Source organism: Macrosteles quadrilineatus, unplaced genomic scaffold (genome assembly GCF_028750875.1).
Source record: "Macrosteles quadrilineatus isolate MER2022 unplaced genomic scaffold, UCM_ALF_1.0 Scaffold_8__2_contigs__length_117827958, whole genome shotgun sequence".
Lineage (NCBI taxonomy): Eukaryota > Metazoa > Arthropoda > Insecta > Hemiptera > Cicadellidae > Macrosteles > Macrosteles quadrilineatus.
The window spans coordinates 51,146,725-51,171,944 of NW_026542601.1; the positions used below are offsets into that span (position 1 = coordinate 51,146,725).

At 35.2% G+C, this 25,220-nt stretch overlaps 1 protein-coding gene across 1 annotated transcript; it reads right to left on the bottom strand.

Annotated features, from left to right (window-relative positions):
- Positions 1–4,831: 4,831 nt before the first annotated feature.
- LOC128999865 (V-type proton ATPase subunit d) lies at positions 4,832–25,206 on the bottom strand. The gene is made up of 7 exons (XM_054426590.1): positions 25,004–25,206; positions 17,704–17,875; positions 10,885–11,063; positions 8,640–8,797; positions 7,630–7,806; positions 6,904–6,981; positions 4,832–5,904 (listed from the first exon to the last, which is right to left on the bottom strand). Exons 1-7 carry the CDS (start codon positions 25,125–25,127, stop codon positions 5,743–5,745), a joined length of 1,050 nt encoding a protein of 349 aa, XP_054282565.1. The 5' UTR covers positions 25,128–25,206; the 3' UTR covers positions 4,832–5,742.
- Between the last annotated feature and the right edge of the window lie 14 nt (positions 25,207–25,220).

The following is a 25,220-nucleotide window of genomic DNA, read 5'->3' on the forward strand; positions in this document are numbered from 1 at the left end:
CCAAGATATAAGGTAGGTGATAGTGTGAGGATTTCCAAGTATAAACATGTTTTTAGTAAAGGTTATACCCCGAATTGGACAGGGGAACTATTTACAATAGCAGAAGTAAAGAATACAAAGCCTGTGACTTATATCTTGAAAGATGAAAATGGTAATATAATCAGGGGAGGCTTCTATACAGAGGAGTTGTTAAAGACCAAGTATAAAGACATGTATTTAGTAGAAAAGGTAATTAGGAGAAAGGGTGATTTATTGTATGTCAAATGGCTTGGGTTCCCAAGTAGCCAGAACTCATGGATTTCCATTACGGATGTCCAAGGGAGTGCGCCATGAGCCGGGAGCGCGCCCGAGTTCGCGTGCAAACCTCATTCAATTTTGAGAATATACATGTGAATGGATGTGGATTTTAAATTTTAATGGAGTTGTACAATGGTATTGAATTATATAGGGGTGTACAGGCAAAGATCAGGATTTTTGAAAAAGTGGCTAAAAAATGATCCCCATGTTATTCTTATGGGGAAAACGTGCCTAAAGCGTCGTCTCTTTGCCCTATTGTCACTACTAAGTTATTCTTCTTAAAATAATATTCTACAAGAATAATGGTACTTAGATGATGATGGAAAATACTAACCAGAATTACTGCAGTGAAGCATCAGAACTAAAGATGAATGTCGTCACAGGAAAATGTTCATCTAGTATTTACCAAATAAATATGTCACTTGAAACTAATACTTTTAACTAAATTTCTACCAAAATAAACTCACGCTACACGATAGATATAGGCATGCTAACACTCACTACACTACAGTACATGGACACACAATGCAACTCTACTAAAACATAAAAATACAGTACAGTTCAACGGACACGAACAAGACAAGAAAGACAACAATGACCCAATAACAAACAAACACGTCCGAGAGTCTTGCTAATCAGCTGTTAAGAAAAAAGGTTTTTGGTTAAAATTCTAACCAACATTTGAATACGGTACATAATGTACTGTATCGAAATAAGATTTGTTGTTTTATATGCTATTAATCATTGTATAATATATTAATCATTGTAACATGAAAATAGATAAATAACTAAGGATTACTATGCACATATAGAAATTATCTCTACAGGATTAAGTTGAATTATTTTGACTATTTCCAATGTTTTTTTTTTTTTTTTTTTTTTTTTTTTTTACTCTGTTCCAAATTATGTGTTGTACAATATTGCATTGCATGTATTGTAGTGTTCGTACTTTTATTCAAAATAAACGGTATCATCGATCTGACACATACTTTCTCCCATTAGCTTGTCAACAACTTTATCATGGGTAAGCGATGAGATTAACTAACTATGATATTTAATAGGTAAAATCAAAAAAAGTTGCATTAACTTTTGAACCGTAATTTGTACAGGTTGCACTGTTTTATTTAGAATTATTTGGACCATAACAGACAAATTTCAATCAGAATTTTTTTTTTTTTTTTTCTAAAAGTCCATTGGGTTTTTATGGGAAAATAACATAAGTTAGGCTACAATAACGTCTGAACTGTAATTTTTACAGCAATAGGGGGTTGTACTACGCTGTAAAGAATTATAAAAACCTTCACATACTAATTTCAATTAAAACCGGTTTTTTTTTTTAAATACGATTTTCTCTTATTTTATGGGGTTTTATATGGGAACAACACATAATTTACAATAACTTTTGAACCGTAACTTTTAATGGAATACGTTGTACCATTTTGTTCAGAATCTTAAATTGTTCTACAACATACATGTTTATCAAAATCGTATGTAGATAAAAATCATATTTTTCCTTTATATTATGCAAAAACTTCCATAAAAAATCAAAAATAAAAAAAAACACCTGAGATCCTATATACCAAATGTCATCAAAATCGAAAAAAGTCTGTTGCTTTTTACCCATCCACACATAGACATCACTTTGAAAACCTCTGAAATATACTATATTTCATTTATTTTCATTGCTCACTTCTGGCTTATTTTTAAAGGGACGCCGGTGGAGGTATGGCTTTATACTTCAGAGAACACTCATCCTTCACTCATATTTGGGTAAAAATACGTATCTAGGTGGCATTCCCAACTCAATGATTGATAATTGATAAAAGGAATTCTATATTACCTACACAATATGCTACTCAACTTTCCACCTGGTATATAGAAACACTTTCACATTGACAAAGGTAAAGCCTATTATTAAACACTTTATGTTGTCTTGAGGACTTAAAAGCCAGAGACTAGGTCTATGTAGTATACTCTATACCTTCATAGGACTCCAAAAGTACACTTCTTGCAGATTATCCCAGCTGTGTAAAAAAATAATTCTTAGCTGCATATATTTAGCCTGGTTATGAGGGAGGGTATCACAAGATTAACACTGATCTGGAGAACAAATTCAAAATAGTAATAGGAAGACTTTGAGGTCTGTACAGGTTCAGAGGTATGCTTCCTGAGGCTGCACAATTCAACTCGTGCTGTCACTGATATTGTCAGTAGTTTACTACTGCTTTGCTGCATATGCTAAAGTATCACTTATGGATCACATGTGCCGAGTACAGCAGATTCAAAGTTCAACGATCCAATAAATTAAATTCTACCGCAAAAGATTTGGTAATGTTTCATAGGGAAACTCCATGAGCCAAACTAATTTTGCCAGAGGCTTTCTGTTTGAGATTGTGTCATATTTCTTATTATGGGTTTGCATTGTTCACTTAACTACCCGACCAAGAGCATAAAATCTGTTGCATACTTTTAAGATAAAACTTTTTAAAGTTTTCAAAATATACAAAAGTTTGGTTGGAGGTACTATACTAGTACCTACAGAAGACAATGTTGTTCTGAAAAACTGTTATGTATCAGTGAAACACTGGCTAATAAAGTCATTTTATTTATATATTTAGGCTACACAAGCATGCCTAAAAAATATTTTAGTAGGTAGCTTAGTAGTTTAATATAGTTGCATTAGGATGGTAAAGATAGTGTCGTTAAGGCTATTTACGCGAGTTTCATACACTATTTTACCTACGACAATTTTTTTAATTACTAAGAATCCACTACTCATAACTTCTAAGAGAGGTTATGTTTTTGTTTATAACCTTTCATCGCCACTGACAGTGATGCAACAAATCATTCTACAAAACACTACTTGCACCACTTCAATTAGTCTAAAATTAGCAATCTAAAATTTAGCAATTCAATTAGTCTAAACAGCTGATTAGTTGACATTCAAAGACTACAATTTTATTTCTTCTCTCTAAATCCTTGAACCTCATTGGTCCTTTACCAGTGTTGTTATTAAGTAAAACAACAATGCGATTAAGTAAGTAAACAATGTTGTTAAGTGAATCTTTCCAATTCTAAGAACTGAACTGAAACTGCTATTTTGAAAAATGGTCGTAGGTAATATTAATATTAATTATCAATCAATTATCAATTATCAATCATTAAGATGGGGACGCCACTTAGGTGTTACTAGTCTAAGTTATAGACTATTAAGTTACTAGTCCGGAAAATAGGTGTTTACCAGACAAGTGTGGTCGTTCCTATGCGAGACAAAGTCGAGTGCCGTATTACCAAACGAGTCCGGTAACAAGTGACCTATTCCCAATGACTAACAATCACCACTCATATTAGAAGAGAGGTTATGTTTTTTTTTACAATCACTCATTGCCAAATTAACCAGCTGTTTGGTATAAAAGCTATTTACAGTACAGTAGTATGTAGTAAACCTCCATTTGATGAAGCAAACAGCTGTTTTCCGGACTAAATCCTTGTGTGGAAAGTTTATTATAACAGTGTAGTGTGGCGTAAAATTAATTTTCCTACAGTTACCTAACAATGTATATGTTCTCTCACTGATTTGAGAAAGCTAAGTGGCCAATCCGCTCATCAGTGAGACAATGTTAACATTGTCTCACTCTAATTACTTTGTCTCATTCCAGATTTGCAACGTAAAGGCACGTTTCTTTACCAATTTATTTGTTTTATGGTAACTGTAGGAAAAATATAATGTGCAACTCGAGTGCAAAGTGCAAAGGCCTCACTGGAGAAACCATTCCTCACTCGCCTACGGCTTGTTAGTAAGGATTTCTCTCGAGTGAGGCAATTGCTCACTTTGCTCCCTAGTTGCACAAATAACTATTTCGATTGATAGGAGCATTAATGAGGTTTCATAAAAGATTTTATCAAAGTGTGCACCTTATTACGTCCCATATTGCATGTTTATCTGGCAAAATGACACAACAAGCCACCTTTTCCAATGTCAAACATATTGTAGCTCCTAAATGAGTAGGCTTGGAGAAAAAACGCCAAGAGTAAAATTTCAAAAAATTCTCTTAAATCTCTAATTTATATTTCTCTTATAGTAGCCAAAATGAGGTGAAACAGTATCATTCTTTTAATTTACTAAATTCTCATTTGAAAAAGTAAAACATTATTTTTAATAACTACATCTTGGTGCACACCCCTACAGCTGTCTAATGAAATGTCTTCGTCTGTAGATGTGTCATCAAAAGAAAAGTACAGTTTTTTGGGGCTCTATCCCAGTGTCCTTTTAAGTTTCACTTTATCCTATTGAAGTAAGGATTTGTTTACATTATCATCAGATAGATAATACAAAGCAACAATAACAAAGCTATACAAGGTATCTCACCCTGCATTTGCGTTCATCAACTGTGCACTGTTCAACAATAAAGTAACATTTCATCAGGCCAATATTATTTTCCAGCACAATAGGTCCAATTAGTATTAACAAGGATGTCTATTCTTTAATGAATATAAAACATCAAGGGTTAAAATAATAATTAAGATTCAATAATTTAACATTGTTATAACTTTATTTGTAACCTATTTATTCACAAGACAGAGGGGATGATCAAAGCAACCAAGTGATAACAGGATTCAATTTGAAGGTAAGTTTTAGTCACCTAATTTACACAGGACAAGATTTTTTACAAATATAAATTCAACAAAATAATAAAAGAACCAACAAATAATATCTTAATTACAACAATACTGTTATATTTTCTATTGGGATACTTGCTGTACAATTGGCTACTGAGAAATCTAACAAAGCTATTAAACAATATCCGTATTTAACACTCATTTCTCCTATACACCAATATATATTTTTGACTATTCTGGATCTAAAATTTACATTTTAACTGACTAACCTTTTGAGCAGTTAAATGAAAAAGGTTTAATCATTTTATATTATGCCCAATCAAAACTGTTAATAACAATAACGTGCAATATTTATATTGTCTATTTTATATTATTGAAAATTAAAACACAAGAGTGGAATGTTAAAATGAGACCCAAGCGCTTGGCCTTATAAAGGACTATCCAATCTTCATCAGCACTCCAAGATTTTTGTTCTGTTACAGGACTAAAATACCATTCTACACCCCATTGATAATAATACATTAAAAACACTAAGAAGCCAATCAACATTGATGTGTGGATAATTTTTTAGGGATATTATGTATTTTCCCTTGGGAAAATGTTAACAAATAGAAACCGAAGCAATACACATTATTTATATAGGAAGTGTTTATGTAAATTAAATCAACTTTGGAGCAAAACAAAGCTTTTCATTTTGAAAATTATGTGAACCCACCCAAAGTGGTCAATACAAATTATTGAATTTTTTTGAAAGATTTTAACTCAAATTTGGAGGGGTCGTACTTTAAAGAACACTATCACAGTGTATTACACAGAGTATACCAATTAGAATATGGGGATGTAGTTGTCGATCTTGGCCCGGTGTTTCTGTGCGACACACTCGGCGATCCACACAATGTTACGACATTCTTGCTCCTTTAGCTTCAGGTAGGAGAAGAACACTCCAAAGTGGAACTGCTGCAGGAACGCATACACGTTCAGGTGCACCTGCATAAAAAAACACGGTAAAAAATCTATACTAACAGTAAACTAATTAAATGGCATGTTTAAGGAAAGACTCAAGGCTAAGATTGTAGATTTTAGAATAAAAGGATAGTACGGTTACTAGTTTATCTGAGAAAAAATCCCAGGTAGACCATAACTTAATAGACAAATAAGACACAGAACACACAATACGTTGTCCACCAGTGGCCTACCTTGACTTTTTCTAAAATGAGTTAGCTTTATTCTAATTTTCTAATTACTTATCATATTTTTCCCCTAGGAATCTCTAAAATTATATCTTCTTTTCTAAGAAGTTTATCTTAGTTCCAAGATAAGTATATGTTCAGTTAGGCAATGAATTGTCAAGTCTTTACATTAATTGGTTGAGTCTTTGCATAAAAGAAATATACTAACTTACATCGCAATAGAAATCACCATAATTAGCAAACCTAAGTTGAAAACATGGGTTCCTAGAGAAACAGAGTATTGAAAATCCTAGAAAGGTGTGTGTCTAACCAGAATGTTTGAAGAATGTGATATTCTAAATCAGAATTGTTACAAATCGTTGTGCTATAGTTTTCCAACTAAAATATTTAATTACAATATAGCCTTTACCCAAAAATGCAATCAAAACTGAGATTTGAAGATTTGAGATTCAATTTTTTTAGGATTCAGATTCCAAATTCCTGGATTCGACCATCACTAGTTAATATCTACCTTAAAAACAGAGTAGGCTAAAATCGTGTAAATATTTCTGAACATATAAAAAAGTAGATATTAATTTGTTTATAACCTTCCATTAATCTCGTCCTGAAAAAAAATCCTGTCCCGCGGTAATTAAAAGAATCTTGTCTCGAAGTGAAAAATCTAGTCTCGCCAATCACTATAGTGAATGTACCTTGTAATTTCCATTGGTATTCTAAATATTTTAAAGTTCCTCCAGAAATGGAGAAGTAGAAGTACAATAAGTCTGTAACCAAAATAATCATGTTCTTCACTTACCTCATGCTCAAAGAACCGATCCTCCAAAGTCTTTTCCCCAGGGTTGTTGCCAGCTCCTTCAAACAAGGCGCTATACTCCTGAAAAGTCAGAGTCAATGAATACCTTTCACAATATTTCCTTTTAAAATTAAAAAAAAGTCCATTGCCATAGGAAACACAAATGAACAAAAAAAACATTAAATTTCAATTCAACATTGTGTTTTAAATCTATTAGTGTTATCAAACCATTTCATGACCATGTTCCACATACGATTGAATTGTAAGATGATGTTATGAAAGAAGGATTAACCCTGCCCAGACGCATATAGAATGTTGTAAATAGTTTACCTATGCAGTACTTTTGTCCAAAATATTTTTTTTTGCCTTTTTTCCTTGTTTTCAATTTTTTTTACATTTTTTAAATTTTTTATTCTTTTAGAAAAACACTCCTTTTACATCGGTTAAAGATATAATTGAAGAAAAAGACGTTCTTACGAAGATTAATGTTACCTATAGATAATCAACTGTGTATAATCAGCAAAATATTTTGATTTCTTGCAAAAAGCTAGAAAAGTCATCATGATATGTTGAAGTTTCAAAATGTTATCTTATGCCATTTAATTTATTTTGAAGTGTGTTAAGACTTTTTCAACACCCTGTAGACCTATATACCACTTTGTTATCCAATCACAAATTTAAAAACTGTTGATCCCATCCACCCATAAAGTTTGTTGAGGTGATACTCACTGCATAGTATTCAGCGACTTGCTTGACTTGTTCGTAGTCGTCGGCACGAGCCAGGGCTGCCAATCCATCAGGGTTTAATTTCCCACAGCGAGGGTACAGCTTGGCTCGGTCATCCTTTGTCAGCTCGGTTCCGAACGAGTTGATGGTAATGATGATTGCCCTCCTGTCTGCCTCAAACTGTCAAAGCAGAATGAACTAATGTATTACACTATAAATAATGCAGCAGTTACAGCAATTAGTGGATCAGTGCGTGGAAACAGTTACTTTTTTTAATTTTTTAATAAGTCTAGACCAATTGGTGAAACGTATTTTAAGCATGAAACAAAATTTTTACAGATAGGAAAAAATTACTAAATAATATGGATGGGATATGTGAGACTGTTGATTTAGGCTTAACTGGCCTTTAATTCATAATACTACAATAACTGAGACATAAATATTTCAACCAACAAGATATATTCAATACATTCAATAACAATTTGCATACACTTGGGTGAAATTATGACCTAGAGATAATTTTTCTTCCAGTGAACGATAAAAAGGAAGAGACAGTGGTTAGCTCACAACCTACAGAAAGAGCTGGATGCAGTAGGAAGACCAAATCTGGACTGGGACCTCTGGGACAACAAATGAGAGGGAAGAGCATGAAGAGCTGGAGTAAGGTGATAAACCCTAGCTCGAAACAAAGTTTGATTGCCCTGTTTTTTTTAGTCATGTGATCCAAAAAGGGGTAACAAGAATCATGTGATTTACAAAATAAAGTCTATCTTAACAGACTCTGGATTATCTGCTGGTCACATGAAATTTCTTTGTCTGAACCTAAAAAGACGTTGACCGGTCTATCTACCCTAGATTTTAAAATGTGCTAGTTGAACTGGCCTTTTCTAGGAATCCAGAGACTTCGGTTGCCATCCAGGTTAATAAGGGGTAAAACTGTTGACAGCTAATCACAACACAATATTTCACAAGATCTATTTAATAACTTAAGCCAAGAAATTACACCAACTCACTGCTAATATCTCGCACATGGCATCTGCGGTGGTGCCACCCAGCTTCTTGCAGAATTCATAGAACGCCTCCAGGTACGCCTTATACAAGGTGTTCCTGATGATTTCAATGTTCATCTCATCCAAATCCTGCTCACTGATACAGTCCACGAAAAATGGAGCTGTAAATAAAATAAATAAATCATCATTATTCATAGGCTTCGTCTCAGTATGAAGCTGTTTTACTGCAAGTTGAAGAAATAGGCCTAACAGTAAAAATTCTAAATTTACAATATTTAAGTACACCATACAAAAGGAGCAATTAGAAGTAAGGCCTAATGTGTTAGTTGGTAAACAAAATAGGCAGCAATTCAAAGGGTGAGTACTAATGAGTATTACCTTTGACTATTTACACAACTAGACATTCAATCTTATGTAAAATTTTTCAATAGTGTTTAAATAAAAATCGTCATAGTTTGTCTGAGCCACCGAAATATAGTACTGATCTAAATCATTGAGCTAGTCACAAAAACTTTTTCATCTTATCCGCCATCACTGCAAAATCCTGAATATCTCCCGTGTTTTGTATAAATTATTGTCGCCTCCCGCGGTCACGGAAATGTTATCATCCTCATCCACAATCACTGCAAAATCCTAAATATCTCCATCGTTCACAAAAATATTATCATCGGCATAATCCTGATTACCTTCCGTGGTGTGGTCATCATCATAGTCTCCCTCGGTTACAACAACTTTATCATCCTTATCCGCCATCACTACAAAATCCTTAATACCTCCATCGTTCACAGAAACATTATCATCGGCGGCATAATCCTGAATACCTCCCGTGGTGTAATCATTTGGTCATCATCATAGTCTCCCTCGGTTACAACAACTTTATCATCCTTATCCGCCATCACTACAAAATCCTAAATATCTCCATCGTTCACAGAAACATTATCATCGGCGGCATAATCCTGAATACCTTCCGTGGTGTGGTCATGTGGTCATCATCATAGTCTCCCGCGGTCACAGAAACGTTATCATCATCATCCGCCATCCAGCAAAATCCTGAATATCAATATTTCCTTTGGTTTGTATACATTATTGTCGCCTCCCGCAGTCATGAAAACATCATCTTAGTCTTCCCAGACCGCAGCAGAAATGTGAATTTTTTGATTGTGCAAACTTTGCAGGATTCAAAAGTCTTTATTCATCATATCAGTACCTACACAATTTTTGTACATGAATAGTGGTAAAGTCTATTGTCTATGGTTACATTAGCAATAAGAAACATTTACTACAAAATATTTTTTTAAATTGAAATTACTAAAAATCTTCTAAACTGTACTAATAATACGGACACATTTTACAATCGCGATAGTAAAAGTTCAGCTCGAGCTCAATTTTCCGAATTTGTGTATAATCTCTCGAGCTTGTAGGCCTGGGAAACACAATCACACAGTTATTAGTGGACGAAATAAATATTCCGGAGTGGCTCTGAAGCCCCTGTATTTTCTCCCAGTTTTCCAGGTTACTTCAAATTCAATGTTTTTCCCCGGTTTTCCCGGTTGGTATACACCCTGATTACATTCAATGGTGTTCATCTAAATGGCTTTTTCTTTTGTACCGTATTTATTAATTTTCTAGTTTAATTTACATTCTTTAAAAAATTTTTCAACCCATAAGGAATGTAAAAAAATTTGCATTTGAATTTTTTTAACAGAACACTAGTTTTCCCACAACAGAACCTAGTATAGACATAATTTATAGCCTAAAACTAAGATATTTTTAATAACTAAAAGAGGATATCGTTGGTGCGTTTTTGAGATCATTGTGCACACAAATCTTCCTCTTATTATAGTATAAGATTTTTTACAAGTATTTGTCTTCCTAATGGATGGGTAACCCCTAACCTAGAAATCTAAGTGACCGCCATGTTATCCAAGAGGTAGTCCCAGTCCCAAGAAACTCTCTGATTAATAAGAAGTGTACCTACTGTATTATATAACCGGTATAGTTATTGTGTAAAACCAATACATTTATAAAGATAGGCTACCACGATATTGCAATGCTTTATTTCATTTAAGTGTGTTTTAAAGAAAATGTAAGTTCATTCAGTTAAGTAGCAGTAATATGATGAAGGCAATATCTATCACCTGTGAATAATAGCCTGCCAACCCTTGGGTCAACGACTTTTAGTTATACGTGACATTGTTGTCTTATTGTAATGATAATGATTATGAAAAGCAGAGTCAAGAGTGCCTACCAAGAGGAGTGTCCACCAAGACGGCGTTGTACAGCTCGGCTGGAGTAGCCGCCACGTGAATGGCCTCCATCTGCTCAAAGCTGCCTAACGGATGGCACTTGGGTATCAGCTCAGAGATGGGCCTCTGATGCAGCGTCCCAGTAATCAGCAGAATGATGTTGTCAATCATGTAACTGTACCTGTAACATAACCAATCTTTTACTATAGGTAAACCGTTTAGAAAACGACCTGCGCGAAATTTTTAGCGCATGTAGGGGAGGTAACGTTGAGGGAGGGTATGTTCCCCCTCTCCGCCAACGTCCGTTTTCACACTGCAGGATCTATTTTTTTCAAATTTTAACATTAGGCTTATGGGATTAAAGTAGCCATATGACAGTTTTTTGTTTACAAGAAAAATGTAAACAAGGGAATCATAAGGTATTTCCAAACTTTCTAGACTTTTCTTTTAAACGTTTTTAAACCATTCCTATGATTTAAATAAACAAGAAAATGCCGTTAAAACACTTTTTTAAGGCGCGGAATTCACTGAAAATCGAGAAAATATACGGAACTACTTTCTCAATGCGCGGAGCATAAACAAGGAGCGGAAGGATACGGACCAGTGACTACTTTCTTGGGAACCTATTTGTGTTGCCAGCTGATCAGAAACAGCAAATGTTAGAAATCAGGACTTAATAAGCGATATATCGAACCGCATCGAAATCGATATTTAATCCGATAATACATCACAGGTTATATTATGTTGAATTACATCGACGGTGCAGTCAGCTATATTACACTTATTAATAAAACGCAGATTGAACACTGATCTAATTTAGGCATGTGGGGAAGGTAGGTCGGGGTTTATGAGTATTCATGACTACATTAAAAGTTTTGAAGTAAAGTTAGATTAGGGAGGTAAAGTGTAGGTTATAAGTAGGTGATCGAGTTGTTTATTTGTGTTGCACCATATAACTGGCTTTCACCTATCTGAAAGCAACCCTAGTTTACATTTCGATCAGCTGTATAATTTAATTGCTGTTAATATTTAAGCTGCAATTCAAAGAAATGCGTCCTACAAAAAACTAAATCTTTAGAAATTAATCACTGAAAGAACCCATGAAACATAAAAGTCATAGAACGCCACCGAGTAAAAGAAATAAAGATAATATTTTTTAAGAATTTACTATCGTTATTAGCCTGTATAATGAAGAACACCTAGGCCTACAAGATTCACATTCCTACCAAAGATGAACGAGGATGTTAGCCGAAGTGCTACAATTTTTACTAGGAAAGATGGAAATGTGATCATTGCAGAGGAAAGCCCTATATGGGAAATTCGCAACAATAACTATATAACTGTATTCACAGTTCCGTTTAAGTAATGCCATTGACTAATATACCAACAGGTCAATGGTAATGTATAGTCAATGGTAATGCTCAATTGTGTTTACGCTAGTGCAAGGGCGGTCCCAGGGGGGGGGGTCAGGGGGGTCATGACCCCCCCCCCAAAATATTTTTTATATACATAAACTATTATACCAGGGAAACATTAATAATTTTTATTGCAAATCGTTTTACCAAATTGAAATTCGTTGTAGTCTTTACACTTGTAGCGAACGAAAGGACTAATTACAAAGTCTAACCTAAAACTTGGGATCGTTCAAGTCTGATTATGTTTTTGTACGTTATGAAAAGTAGGGAAGATCGGCTGACAACGGACGCTTTCAGCCATGGCAACGGCAGTGTCCGATGCTGATGTTCGACGTTCGGCTGCATTCTTCTTCTTATTTAATTTTTCGGGATTTTAAATGTTATAATTCATTTTTAACCCAGATGATTGAAAACTTGAATTGGGTATTGGATAAAGAAAAGAAGTTGTATCAATAGTCAAAGTTTGAAAGGTAGTTGAATACCGGTATTAATTTATCTGAGTTCAGCGTTAGGAATTTGTAATTACAGTAATGTAATTCAATGATAACCGTAGCAAATTTCAAAACTTTCAATATTAAATAGTATTCATATTTAGAGCACCTGATATCATATTTAAGAATAACACAATCCAATTGGCATGTTGCTAGCCACAAAACAACAACAAAATGGTAGTGTCTCAGACTTAGATGCGGAAGGGACGGATTTAATTCCCGGCACAACCACAAAAACATTGTACAAAAACTTTATCCTCACGTTGACCCCTTGTAAAATGCCACTGGCACTGGCATAGAAAAAAATGAGAACACTGAGAACCAATTCTTCAGGCGTTAGCAGCATTGACTCTAAATCTACATACGTCTTGTGTAGATATAAAGTCAATGGTAGCAGTGACGGGACGCCGACGCAACGTAACGTTAGTTGGGTAGTGTACTGTGTGCAGGTTAACTGTTGCTTAGGGCAGGTATAATGCAGTCGTGTTTGGTGCAAGTTCTTAAACACTTCTTAGATAAAATAAGTTCTTTTTCGAAATCTTGGTCTGATTTTGGACATTTTCTGTTTAGCATGCACATCGGCACCAGTTGAAAGGGTGTTTTCGTAAATCAATAATGCTTGAATTTGTTGTAATGTTGCGGTATTCCTTTGATATTAAAACCACAAGTCTCAATAATGCAAAAACATGACATTATACAAGTTTATTTTTAGACATTTCTTTGACCTTTAAATAAACTGGCTAGCTTGAACACATTAAACTAGGTCCTCAAAATAGCTTAAAAACCACTCATTTTAGCACATTATTTCCAATTTTTTCCCGGGGGGGAACCCCCGGACCCCCCTCCTTTACTGGGGGGTATGCGATATGCCCCAGGCCCCCCGGTGACCCCCCCCAAAATATATGTCTAGGACCGCCCTTGCGCTAGTGACATCATTAGTTATGGTACATACCGTTTCTGTTTTAATAATCGTGATTTAACATCTGTTGACAAGCATTGTTGTGACGAGTCAGTACGACCCTGCGCTGAATCCTCCACGCGGACTCTCTTTTTATGTCTCGAGATTTCCCCCTTCATTTTGTTGAAAGTTGCAACAACGTTTATAATTGTTAATATTTAGTGATAGTTAGTGATAGTTTAGTAGGTAGGGATAGTTTTGTTCAGTTATTTTATAGTTACGGTAGCTATTTAATAGTAAATCGTTTTTTGAAATTGTGGTAGATTGGTATATGACCTGTGTTTGTTGACAAACGTAATGGCGACATCAAAATCTTCTTCTGTATCTGGTCGACCTCTTGGAGAGCAGGCAAGAGAAATTGTGTATAAAGTTGCAGAACACTTGAAAGGAATGAGGAAAGAACATGATTTGACATTTAATTTGGCCGAGGAAACATCAACAGCTACAGGTATTGGGCAAACCCTCGTAAAACAAATTATTCGTGAGGGAAAAAGAGCGATTGAAATCCGAGGACAGTTGACCTTTTCTACACCTACAGGCAAAAAGACTGAAAGAAAAAAAAGAATTGAAGTTGATGATTTTACTAAAGCCGCTATTAGAAGGAAAATACAGGAAATGTACATCTTAAAAAAAGAATTGCCTACTGTGAAGACACTCATTTCAGCTCTTGAGGAAGCAGACATTTTAACATGTGGAAGGACGTACTTAATATATGTGTTAAAACAATTGGGCTTTAAATGGGTTAGATGCCAGTCTAGAAGAAAACTATTGGTAGAAATCCCTTAAACCGTTGATTGGCGAATTCGATATTTGAAAAAAATTAAGAAATGTAGATCAGAAGGCTTTCCAATTGTTTACATCGACGAGACTTACGTTAATGCGAACCATACAGTAAGTAAATGTTGGCAAAGTCCTGAGGAACCCGGCGTAACCAAGGCTGTTGGGAAAGGCGAACGGCTGATAATTGCACACGGTGGCGGTGAAAATGGATTTGTAAGGGACAGTTTGGCAATTTTCAAAGCACATCAAAAAACAGGCGATTATCATGAGTCCATGAACTATGAAAATTTCAATAAATGGCTTGAAAAACAACTGTTGCCGAATCTTGAAGAACCAAGCGTTATAGTGATGGACAATGCAAAATACCATTGCGTAGAGGAAGACAAAAAACCAACAAGTGGTTCTTTGAAGAAGAACATTCAAGACTGGCTTCATAAACACAACATTGACTATGACGAAAATTTTACCAAAGTAGAACTTTTGATGTTGGTGCAAAACGTCCAGAGGGAGCCGGTGTACAAAATAGACCAGCTTATTAACAATTTTGGACATCAAGTGCTGCGACTGCCACCATATCACCCCGACCTCAACCCCATTGAGTTGGTATGGGGAGCTATAAAAGGACAGGTAGGCTTAATTTATGTTTTATTATTGTCATATATTTTATAAGTGTATTAAAATTATTTTCATAACTCCAATCCGGTTGTCGAGGAAGAGGCAATATGAAAATAGGTGGAGTGCGTTTAATATTTTTTTTTAAAGTACTTTTTAACACAACAGAATTAAGCCAACTACACATAACCTTTTACGGGAATTCCTATATTAATATAGCATTATAAAACATAATTGGTTTGAATTATAATAACAAGTTATAGTATTTAGTATAATTAATAATTATAGTACGTGTAGGCTTAATATATATAATTGTAACAGTATAAAAACCAACGTAAAATGTAAAGAAATTACGTGTTCGTATGGGATTTAAAAAGTATTTATTTATACAGGTTGCTAAAGATGTAGCTGCAAAGACATTGGACCAAAAAATGAGACTTTGTGACAGTCTGTTTACGTCATACACTGCAGAAGAATGGAAGAAATGTTGTGAACATGTCAAAAAGGTCGAACAAGATTACTGGGAAAAAGACCATATAATAGACAATGAAATCGACAGACTGATAATTTCAGTAAACCAAAATGAATCTGAGGATGACAGTGATATCAGTGATTTCATTACCGATTCGGAATAGAGATAATATTTAGATCGTCGACATTTGGTTTCCACTATTAATTAAGGTATGTCGTTTATTTTATTCTCAAACTGAAAATTATACAAATTAATTTGTATCAATATCATTCAATATGATGCATACTGTACATATGGTTCACATTTATCAAAGCTTAAGTTCTTCCAATAACTGATCAACAAATATATCTATAAAGGTAGTCCGTGAGAATCATTAGTCTATTCTATTATATTAGTGTTCTTAAGCTATTTATATTTAATTGTGTTACCTAACGATGGACTTAGTCCCAAAGAATTATTGTAGTTCAAAAGGAAATAATTATTGTATTATTGTATTCAACGAGAGCGAGGTGCCGGTCCGGTAGCAGTACGCGAGTACACTGCACTCTGCAGGGTTGTGTTTGTGTTGCGTTGTGTTGTATCACTGCGCGGTGTTCGGGAAGGTTGGGGGTTGGCGGCAGCGGAGTGGGGGAAGAGCCATAGTCTGTCTCACTCCCACAGCTCGGTATCTCTCTCTCGCACCAATGCTACGAGGAGGACGCTTTCTAAACGGTTTACCTATACACGTCACAATAAACTTTGCTACTTGGGTAAAACCATCAAGATTTAAAATTGTACATCTAAACTAGAGGAGTACGAGCAGCTGAATTTTTGAGATGAATCAAGCCTAGCCTACAAGCTTGAGAGATCGAATGCCAAATCAAAATATCAAGCTCAAGCCGAGCTTTTACAATCGGGATCACAAAATGAGTCTGCAGACATCACACGGTAAAAATATCATACTTTCGCGGTAATAGCAGATGATGAGGATAAAACTAAGGCGATCTCCGGAGACGATGTTGACGTCTACACCAGAGGTCTATAACTTTTTTTTAACAAGGGTCACATTAACATTATAAAAGGCTGGGCCAGCAGTATTTCAGTGCAAAATATTTGACTCCCTCTATAAATATAACCCACAAAAAAGTTATTTTATAAAACCAAAACCTATAAGTGGGTTTTTAATTTGTTTGCATATTTTTTGTTACCCTAATATATTTCCTTACACATAGTTTGTTGGGTACCTGAAATTGTTCAAAGGACTATCACACCGGCCTCAGCAGATGACTTAAGAAGAAGTTGCTGACGTAGCTCTAAATGTTATTTAAATAAGCATATTCACTGCCGTAATAACAAGTGAGTGACGTCGCTACCGCTATGGCATCTAGCTACGCATCGTTCGTGTCACCGAAAGGTGAAATCACAAATGTGCACTAGCGCCCTGAGCTGTCACCGTCACCCTTCAGGCTGTAATAAGATCTAAACTTTTCGTAATCAATTAGGTCATTCATTAGATGGTGGAATTCGCCAAATTCTGTTCTTCTTCAATTAATTAGATGGATTCATTTAGTTCTTTGACATATTGAATAACAGCAACAGTTCCTCTTCACTATCACTGCAATCACTTTCAATGTATGGCATAGTAAATTCAGGATGGCACCATGATATTGAATAGGATGCAATTTCAGGATCTACTATGCATGATGTATGATCTTGATGTGTAAGCAGTTTAGAGTATTGTACTGGCGGGTGAAATAGAGACGGCTGCTTGCCTACTATGAAGCCAATCCAGACAAATGGAAATTTGCTTAGTCGGCAGGTTTGCTGCGGCGGAGGTATTTTCTGGTCCATTTTTGGGACCAAAATTGCTTTTCCCACACTTATTATTCTCCAGGACTTTATTTTATACACTTTTTAATTCCAGGAGTGTGTTTCCAAGGGTGACATGTGAGTTGTAAATTTTTACCAAAGCTTGAATCGATCAAATTTGTTAGCTTGGTTGGACTACTCAAGCTCAGCTCGATCAAAAATTTCTGGTTCATACACCACTAAAAAAATTGTAAGATGTTTATATCGTAGGCTATTTAAAACATGTCTAATAAATAACTACTTACGTGATGAAATCCAAAAAAGTGGAGAGAGGTTCAACAGCATGATTGCGGAGATGCTGGAACTCAATGACAAGTTTTTCACGGAGTTTGTCATCAATAACTGAGACAGCAAGAGGGCTTGGTTCGTTCGCCAAAAAGCTGCCATAATCAGTGCCTTGGAGATGAAGTTTTAAGTCTGAAAAAATTTTAAGTCTGCATAAAATTTGTATGAAAAAAATTAAGTTTAATTTATTATACGCCTAGGCCTATATATTTGTCTAATGTAAATTACAAAGTTACATCTGACCTAACAAAGAGTGTACAGCACAAAAGATTAGGGTAACAGATCGAATTCCCTTTTTGTTTTAATAAACAGGAGGCCTAAATTAAGCCAAAGTTTTAGTTATTGACACCAAGAGTAGTAAAACATAATTAATTCACTACTTCCCATCACACTGCACTTGGGGATAGTAGCCTACATCAATAGACCAAACGAATATTTTGTCGGGCAGGTTAAAAACAAAACAAAAATGTGCAGCAGCAAAAGAGGCTAAAGCCTCGTTTACGCGCTACTTGCCGGCGTGTAAGAAGCCGGCGAGTTGGCGAGTGCGCTTGTAGTCGTTCACACAATGGTTTTTCCACTAGCTTAGTAGCTGGCTTGAACTAAATCCTCCGACATATTTGAATAACATGCGCACAAGCACAAGCAACTGTGTTCACACTGGGCTACTTTACACGCCTACTCGCTCAAAAGCTGGCGAGTTGGCGTGTAAAGTAGCGGCTGCGTCAACTTTTTCCAGAGCTTTTTTGCAAGCAGCTTTTGAGCGAGTACGGCGTTCACACTGAGCTATTTTACTAGCTGTGTGTAAAAAATCCGGCTTGTAGCTTGTAAACTCGCCCCACGTGAACGGGGCTTTAGGCCGGGGCTACACGTTTGTAATATTTAAACAGCGAGATTGGTATTTCTGATACACGTAAAAAGAGTTTGACTGTGGCCGTACTCTTTTTATGAGATAGGTACGTTTTTCGGGCTAACCAGCGTGACTGATAGAGCATGGCACACTAGCAATTAAATCATCGGTCCCGTCCGTGATCCGCAACCTCACCTCCCCCCCTCTTCGCGCTCACTGCACAGGAAATCAGTTACGTTAAAACTAGAACTTCCGTGTAAAAATTCAGAATGATAAGATAAGTGTGTTCACTCCCATAAGCCGCAATGCCCGTGGCATGTTAGTAGAGAATACACGTGCAAATCTGGTTGATCTGAGACTGGTAAACGTGTTAACCGACTTTATTAGGCCTACTCGTATCTCTCAAACCCACGGGTAACGCCCGTGGAAAAAATTCAATGAGGTAAGATGAATCTGGCCCTAGCCTTAGTCTGCATGCGCGGGCAGAAGGAACAACTGCCAGGCTCAGTTTGATGAGCACATTTTTCAATCAACGGGGGCACATAGACTATCTATTCATCAATCAAATCATCTCAATATTTTAGAACGTCATACTTAACCAGAATTCCCGGCACCTATGAGCAGGCTTTAGGCAGTGGCTTAGACAAAGTGGGAGATTTTAGGGGTCACAACCCCTCCCCTTGACGAAAGGGTCTTATTGCAAAAGATGTTTAGTATTTTGCTGCCAATGCGGGAGATGATCATTATGTGTCCGTGATCATGGGGGATGTTAATAACTTAATGCCTCTGTGATATCAGAAGTTGTACATAATGTCTCCGTTATCGTGTAAGATATTCATAATGCCACTGTGATCTCAGAAGATGTTCATAACTTAATGTAGGCCTATTCATAATCAAAGAAGAAATTTCTAATTCGCCCCACTCGCGGGAGAATCGCCGAAGATGTTTGTGATCACGGAAGGTCAGCAGCGAACGTGTTAAAACATCTTACACTTTTTTTATGGCTCTAGGCCTAGGTACCTACTAACTTTTCAAATGGCTCTTAAAAAGACAATGTAACTTAGTCAAGGTTAAATCAAAATATCGAAGGTACCTAAGTTACATAAACATCTCTTTCATTTGAAGTTTGAGGTTCAAGATGGCGGGAGATGAAGGTGACACGGATAATGTATGTCCTTGCTGTAATATTATGGTAGTTGACAGTGATAATGCAATTCAATGTGAAGGATTCTGTAATAAATGGCACCATTGTTTGTGTGTCGGCATCTCGGCATCTCAGATGAGGAGTATGGCAGTATAAACTCATTAAATGACAAGGTAAAGTGGTATTGCATGTTGTGCTCACGGAAAATTGACAAGTTAATAAATAAAGTTTGTGACTTTGAGGATTTTATAACCCTCAATACAATGGTAAAGAAGTTAATAAATTTCAACAAGGAATTAACTAATGATAATGTTTTGATACATCAGAAGATTGAAGAGTTATCACTTGAAAATGTGAGGTTAGGAGGAGAACTGGTGGGGTTAAAGGAGCAAATAGGCGGGAAACAGGATACTCTGAGTAATCCTATAGACAATCATAGTGTTTCAGGCCTAAATAACCATGTTGAAGATAACCCTGGTAGCTGTAATGTAGAAATGGTTGAAAGCTCAGGGAATGGCCATAATACTTCCCAAGATAGGTCTAAGCTTATGACACCCAATTTTTCCCAGGGAAACCAGCATGATGTAAATGATAAAGGTAGGAGAGTATACACAAATTCTAACATGGGTTGGAACAAAGGAAATAGAGGAAGGCAAAACAAACAAGGTCACTTTGATAGGACTAATGCTCGCAAGCAGGTGACATGGCCTAATAGGCCTATAGCATCCAATACTATGGACAACAACACGGTAAGTAGGCCGAACTCTGTTACAGGTAGTGTACGAGCTAATGTGCATAATGTAAACGTTACCGAAGAAAAAAATATTAAATCAAGCTACAGTAGTGTTTTGAAGAGTAATGTCGTTCGTGGTACCAAACAGGTAGTTGACGGTACTGTACTAAAGCCTGCTAAAAAACTGTTTTGGCTGTTTTTATCTGGTTTTGACCCGTCTGTGGAAGGTAATGCTATTCTATCGTACCTTATAGACTTAGGCCTAACTGACTCAAACTCCTATGTTTGTGAGAAGTTGAACACACGATACAATACTTATAGCTCTTTTAAACTTGGTGTACCTGGTAATGTGAGTGAGGAACTTATGCACCCAAATTTATGGCCTGAAGGCTGTGTTATTGGTAAGTATCGTACACCTAGAAACAGGTCTGGTGTTTGGACTCGTGAAAACCGTTTTTTAAATCAGAACCAACAACCTATGGATGCAACGTAGATATGCCTACTGCTCATATAAAGGGACTAGTGTTTACTGTTGCTCACTGGAATGTTCAAGGTGTTACCGGCACTAGTAAAATTGATGAATTAATAAACTTGGATGAGAAATACAATTTAAGTGTTCTATGTATATGTGAACATTGGATTGGGAACCTTGATAACCTTTCTAACTTAATCATACCTGGTTTTTCACTTGCCAGTTCCTATGTTAGACCTTTAGAAAATAGGGGTGGAACTGCTATTTTTGTTAAGTCGCATATTATTTCTGAAGAATTAACTTATCTTGTGGACCTATCAATAAAAAATGTCTGTGAGGTTGCGGCAATTTTTATTAAGGATATGAACATTGTCTGCATTGAGATCTACCGAGTACCTGATGAGACGAACTTCGAAAGTTTCTTGGAATGTATGTACAGAATTTTAAGTCTTTTAAGTAGTAGAAATAAGTCCAATGCTTCAATAATTTTGTGTTCCGATTATAATGTAGATATATTGTCAAGTAGTATTAAAAAATATGTTGTTGATAACCTCTTAATCAGTTTTAATTTGAGGAATACTATATTTGAGGTTACCAGACCAAGTTTTGGCGGTGAAATAGGGGGAACTTGCATTGATAACATATCAGTATCGGTGCATCCTGAAAGGATTGATAAGGCTTTTGTTGAGCCTATGGTTGTGTCAGATCATCATGCTCTAATTCTTAGGGCTAAGTTGGATGTCAATGAAAGCAGTAATTTAGATAGAACATGTACATTTTGCAGAATATCATTTTTGTAAAAACAAATATTGAACAATTCTCATCTCGCTCATTAACTCACAATCATTACACCAGACTAAGGAATAATTTAGAGTTACCATCATTAAGACTGGCCTCAACACAGCGCAGCTATAAATATTTACAACTTAAACTTTTCAATGCCCTCCCTGAAAATGTACGCAACTTGCCTATTAAGTCACTGAAAAATGTATTGACCGATTTTTTGAACAGAAGGGTTATCTACTCTATCGAGGAATTTTTATCTTTCAAACATGATGATTTTCTGTAAAATTCTAATTGTTAAGTAGGGTATTGTTTCTAAAGTATGTAATAATGGTTTCATGAACTGTGATATAATAGTCTTTCATAATAATGTTATTTCTGTGAACTTTATTTAAAAATTTATTGTTATTTACTTTTAAGCTGTATCTCACTGCCAATTTTAGCCTTAATTATTTTGTTATAGGCACTTACCCAACTTGTTTGCTTAACTATAAACAGTATTATTATCATCATTATCAATACATCTCAAATAGTTTTGTACAAAAACCCAGTATTATTAGTTTATTAGTATAGTATGTTCATCTATTTACACTTGACTCTGTACATTGTACTTTGAATTGTATATTATCTCCATTGACCTGGCCTATTGTATGACATGTATACTTAATGGCAATAAACTATTTGAACTATTAAAAGAAAAGCACAATGTGCTCCCTCAATTACTAGACTTATACCTGATTTAAATGTATTTTATTTTAGTACCTTATTAAGTAAGGTTAATTGGTTATTTTTGTACAGTTTGAGTAGCTTAGATGAAAAGTTTGAATATTTCTTCGAGACATTTATGAACATTGTTGATATAGCTTTCCCAGTCAAGCTTAAAAAAGCTGTTAGTAAAAGGTCAAAAAATAAATTTAAGTGGTTCAATAATGATTTAGCTGTGTTAAAAGAAAAGTGTCTTTTGATGTATCACCGTTTTAAAACAACTGGGTGCATAGAGTATAGAGATAATTATAATAGGCTTAAGCGTGATTATAAAAAAGCAGTTAGAAAGGCAAAATTAGCCTATAATTCTAATAGAGTGCAAAATGCCTGCAATAAACCCAAGGAAATTTGGTCTATTGTAAATGAGGGCCTGAACAAAAATGAGAAACCAATAGCTGATGGTAACCATTTGAACTTAGATTGTTCAAAGTTTAATGACAATTTGATGAACTCCGTAAAAGCTACTGTCCTAAGTGTTCCTAAGTCAAATAAAGGTGTACAATTTTATCTGGATAAACTCAATATAAATGGGGTACAGAATAAGTTTACCTTTTGTAATGTGTCAGTTGAACATGTATATAGTGCAATTAACTCGTTAAGCGATAGTCTCTGTCTAGATGTATATTTTATTAATTCTTTAATTTTAAAACTTGCTGCACCATACATTGTAGAAGTGCTTTCATATTTGTTTAGTTCATGTATTGATGAGGGTGTTGTTCCACAATGTTTAAAGTTTGTAAAAGTGATACCTGTGTTTAAGAAAGGCTGTAAAGAAAATTATGACAGCTATCGCCCTATATCAATTATCCCAGCTTTATCTAAGGTTTTTGAGTTCTTGTTAAATGTTCAAGTCAAATCTTATTTTGAGGGTAATAAGTTATTTTCTGACATGCAGTATGGTTTTAGGGCGAAGAGAGGGACAAGTAATGCTATCGTTAATTTTACGAAAGATTGTATATCTGGTTTAGATGCTAGAGAAATTGTGCGTGGACATTTCTATGACATGTCAAAAGCTTTTGACACCATAGACCATGATGTTATATTGAATAAGCTTTATTTTTATGGTTTTGACACTCTCTCTGTAAAATTGATACACTCATACTTGTCACAGCGATATCAGTCAGTCCTCTACAATGGCTGTTTTTCACCTTACCTGCCAGTTCCGACTGGTGTGCCACAAGGGTCTATTTTAGGCCCTACTATCTTCATTATTTATGTAAATGACTTACCTGCTGCTCTGTTAAATGATCATGTAACACCTTATATGTATGCAGATGACCTGGCCTTGCAAACTCAGTGTAAGGATAAAAATTTTGCTGATCAACTGTTTCTTAGTTCGAATAGGCTAATTGAAGATTGGGCTGCTGCAAATATGTTATGTTTAAATAAAGAGAAAACGCAGAGTCTTGAATTTTGTCTTGGAAATAGTAATGATGAATTGTCTGTTGTAAAGTTTTTAGGTGTGTTTTTACAGTCTAATGTAAAATGGGACAATCACATAAGTTACCTGTGCAATAAAATTTCCAAAGCTACTTTTATTATTAGAAGACTTAAGTCAATTGTTAGTTTAGATGTTTTATCTGCTATTTATTTTGCAAATATACAGAGTCATTTGTCATATGGCATATTGGCTTGGGGCTGTGATAGTGACATAAGAAAGCTGTTATTGTTGCAGAAGAGAGCATTAAGATTGATTTTAAATGTTAACCGTAGATCTCATTGTAAACCACTTTTTAGGAAACTTAAGATATTGACTGCTCCATCTTTGTATGTTTTTGAATGTTTAGTATATATTTTAATTAATTTAGATCAGTTTAAAACTAATAGTTCTGTTCATAACTATGAAACAAGACAAAAAAATCATTTAAGAATCAACCAATGTAATTTTCAAAGAACTATTAATTCAACTTTAGAGGTTAGTAAAAGAATGATTAACAGATTGCCTGAACATGTAAAAAATCTCAACTTAACTAATTTTAGAAGGTTCCTAAAACAGTTTTTGATAGATTTGTCCATGTACAAAGTTTCAGAATTTAATGAATACTGGGATTCTGCAGGTAGACGCCATCTTGACTAAAATATCATTTGTTTCATTTAGTATTGAATGAGTATTATCTCTATGTGATAATTAAAAAAATATTGTATTGACGATGCACCTATTTAAGGTTACAATGTAATCATGTAAATGTTTTGTGCAAATAAAGATTTGATTTGATTTGATTTGAAGGTTGTTTTAAAGTGTGCACCAAACTATGTTCCCAAAACTAGTCTAGGGAGAATTGAAACCCAAGTCTAGGGAGACCAAGGCTGCGAGACCTAGGCTAGGCCTACCCTAGACCCTAGTTGTATAATAGGAAACGTTATTACGGCCTATTGGCCTAAGCCTCATTTTGATATATTACCTTTGCTGACCTTTTATAAATTAACAGTGTAATAGTTTAAGCACATAGGCTAGTATATAATTAAAAGTAAAGGAAACCATTAAACGACTACCTATGCCTAAGACAAATTCTTACCTTCAAGCGTCTCGCACTGCACCAAGTTCAAATAATCAGCCTGCTTCAATATTCCACATTTAAAACCTCTGCAGAGTCCTTCTAAATATCCCCCGTCTACATTAAACATACATCCTTGCATCATTTTGAAAGAGTTGTTTGGAACTTAGTACTATTTCGGAAAACGATTTGACACTTGGTTTCTTTCTGGTAGGTAGGCCTTCCTCGGTCTCACCCA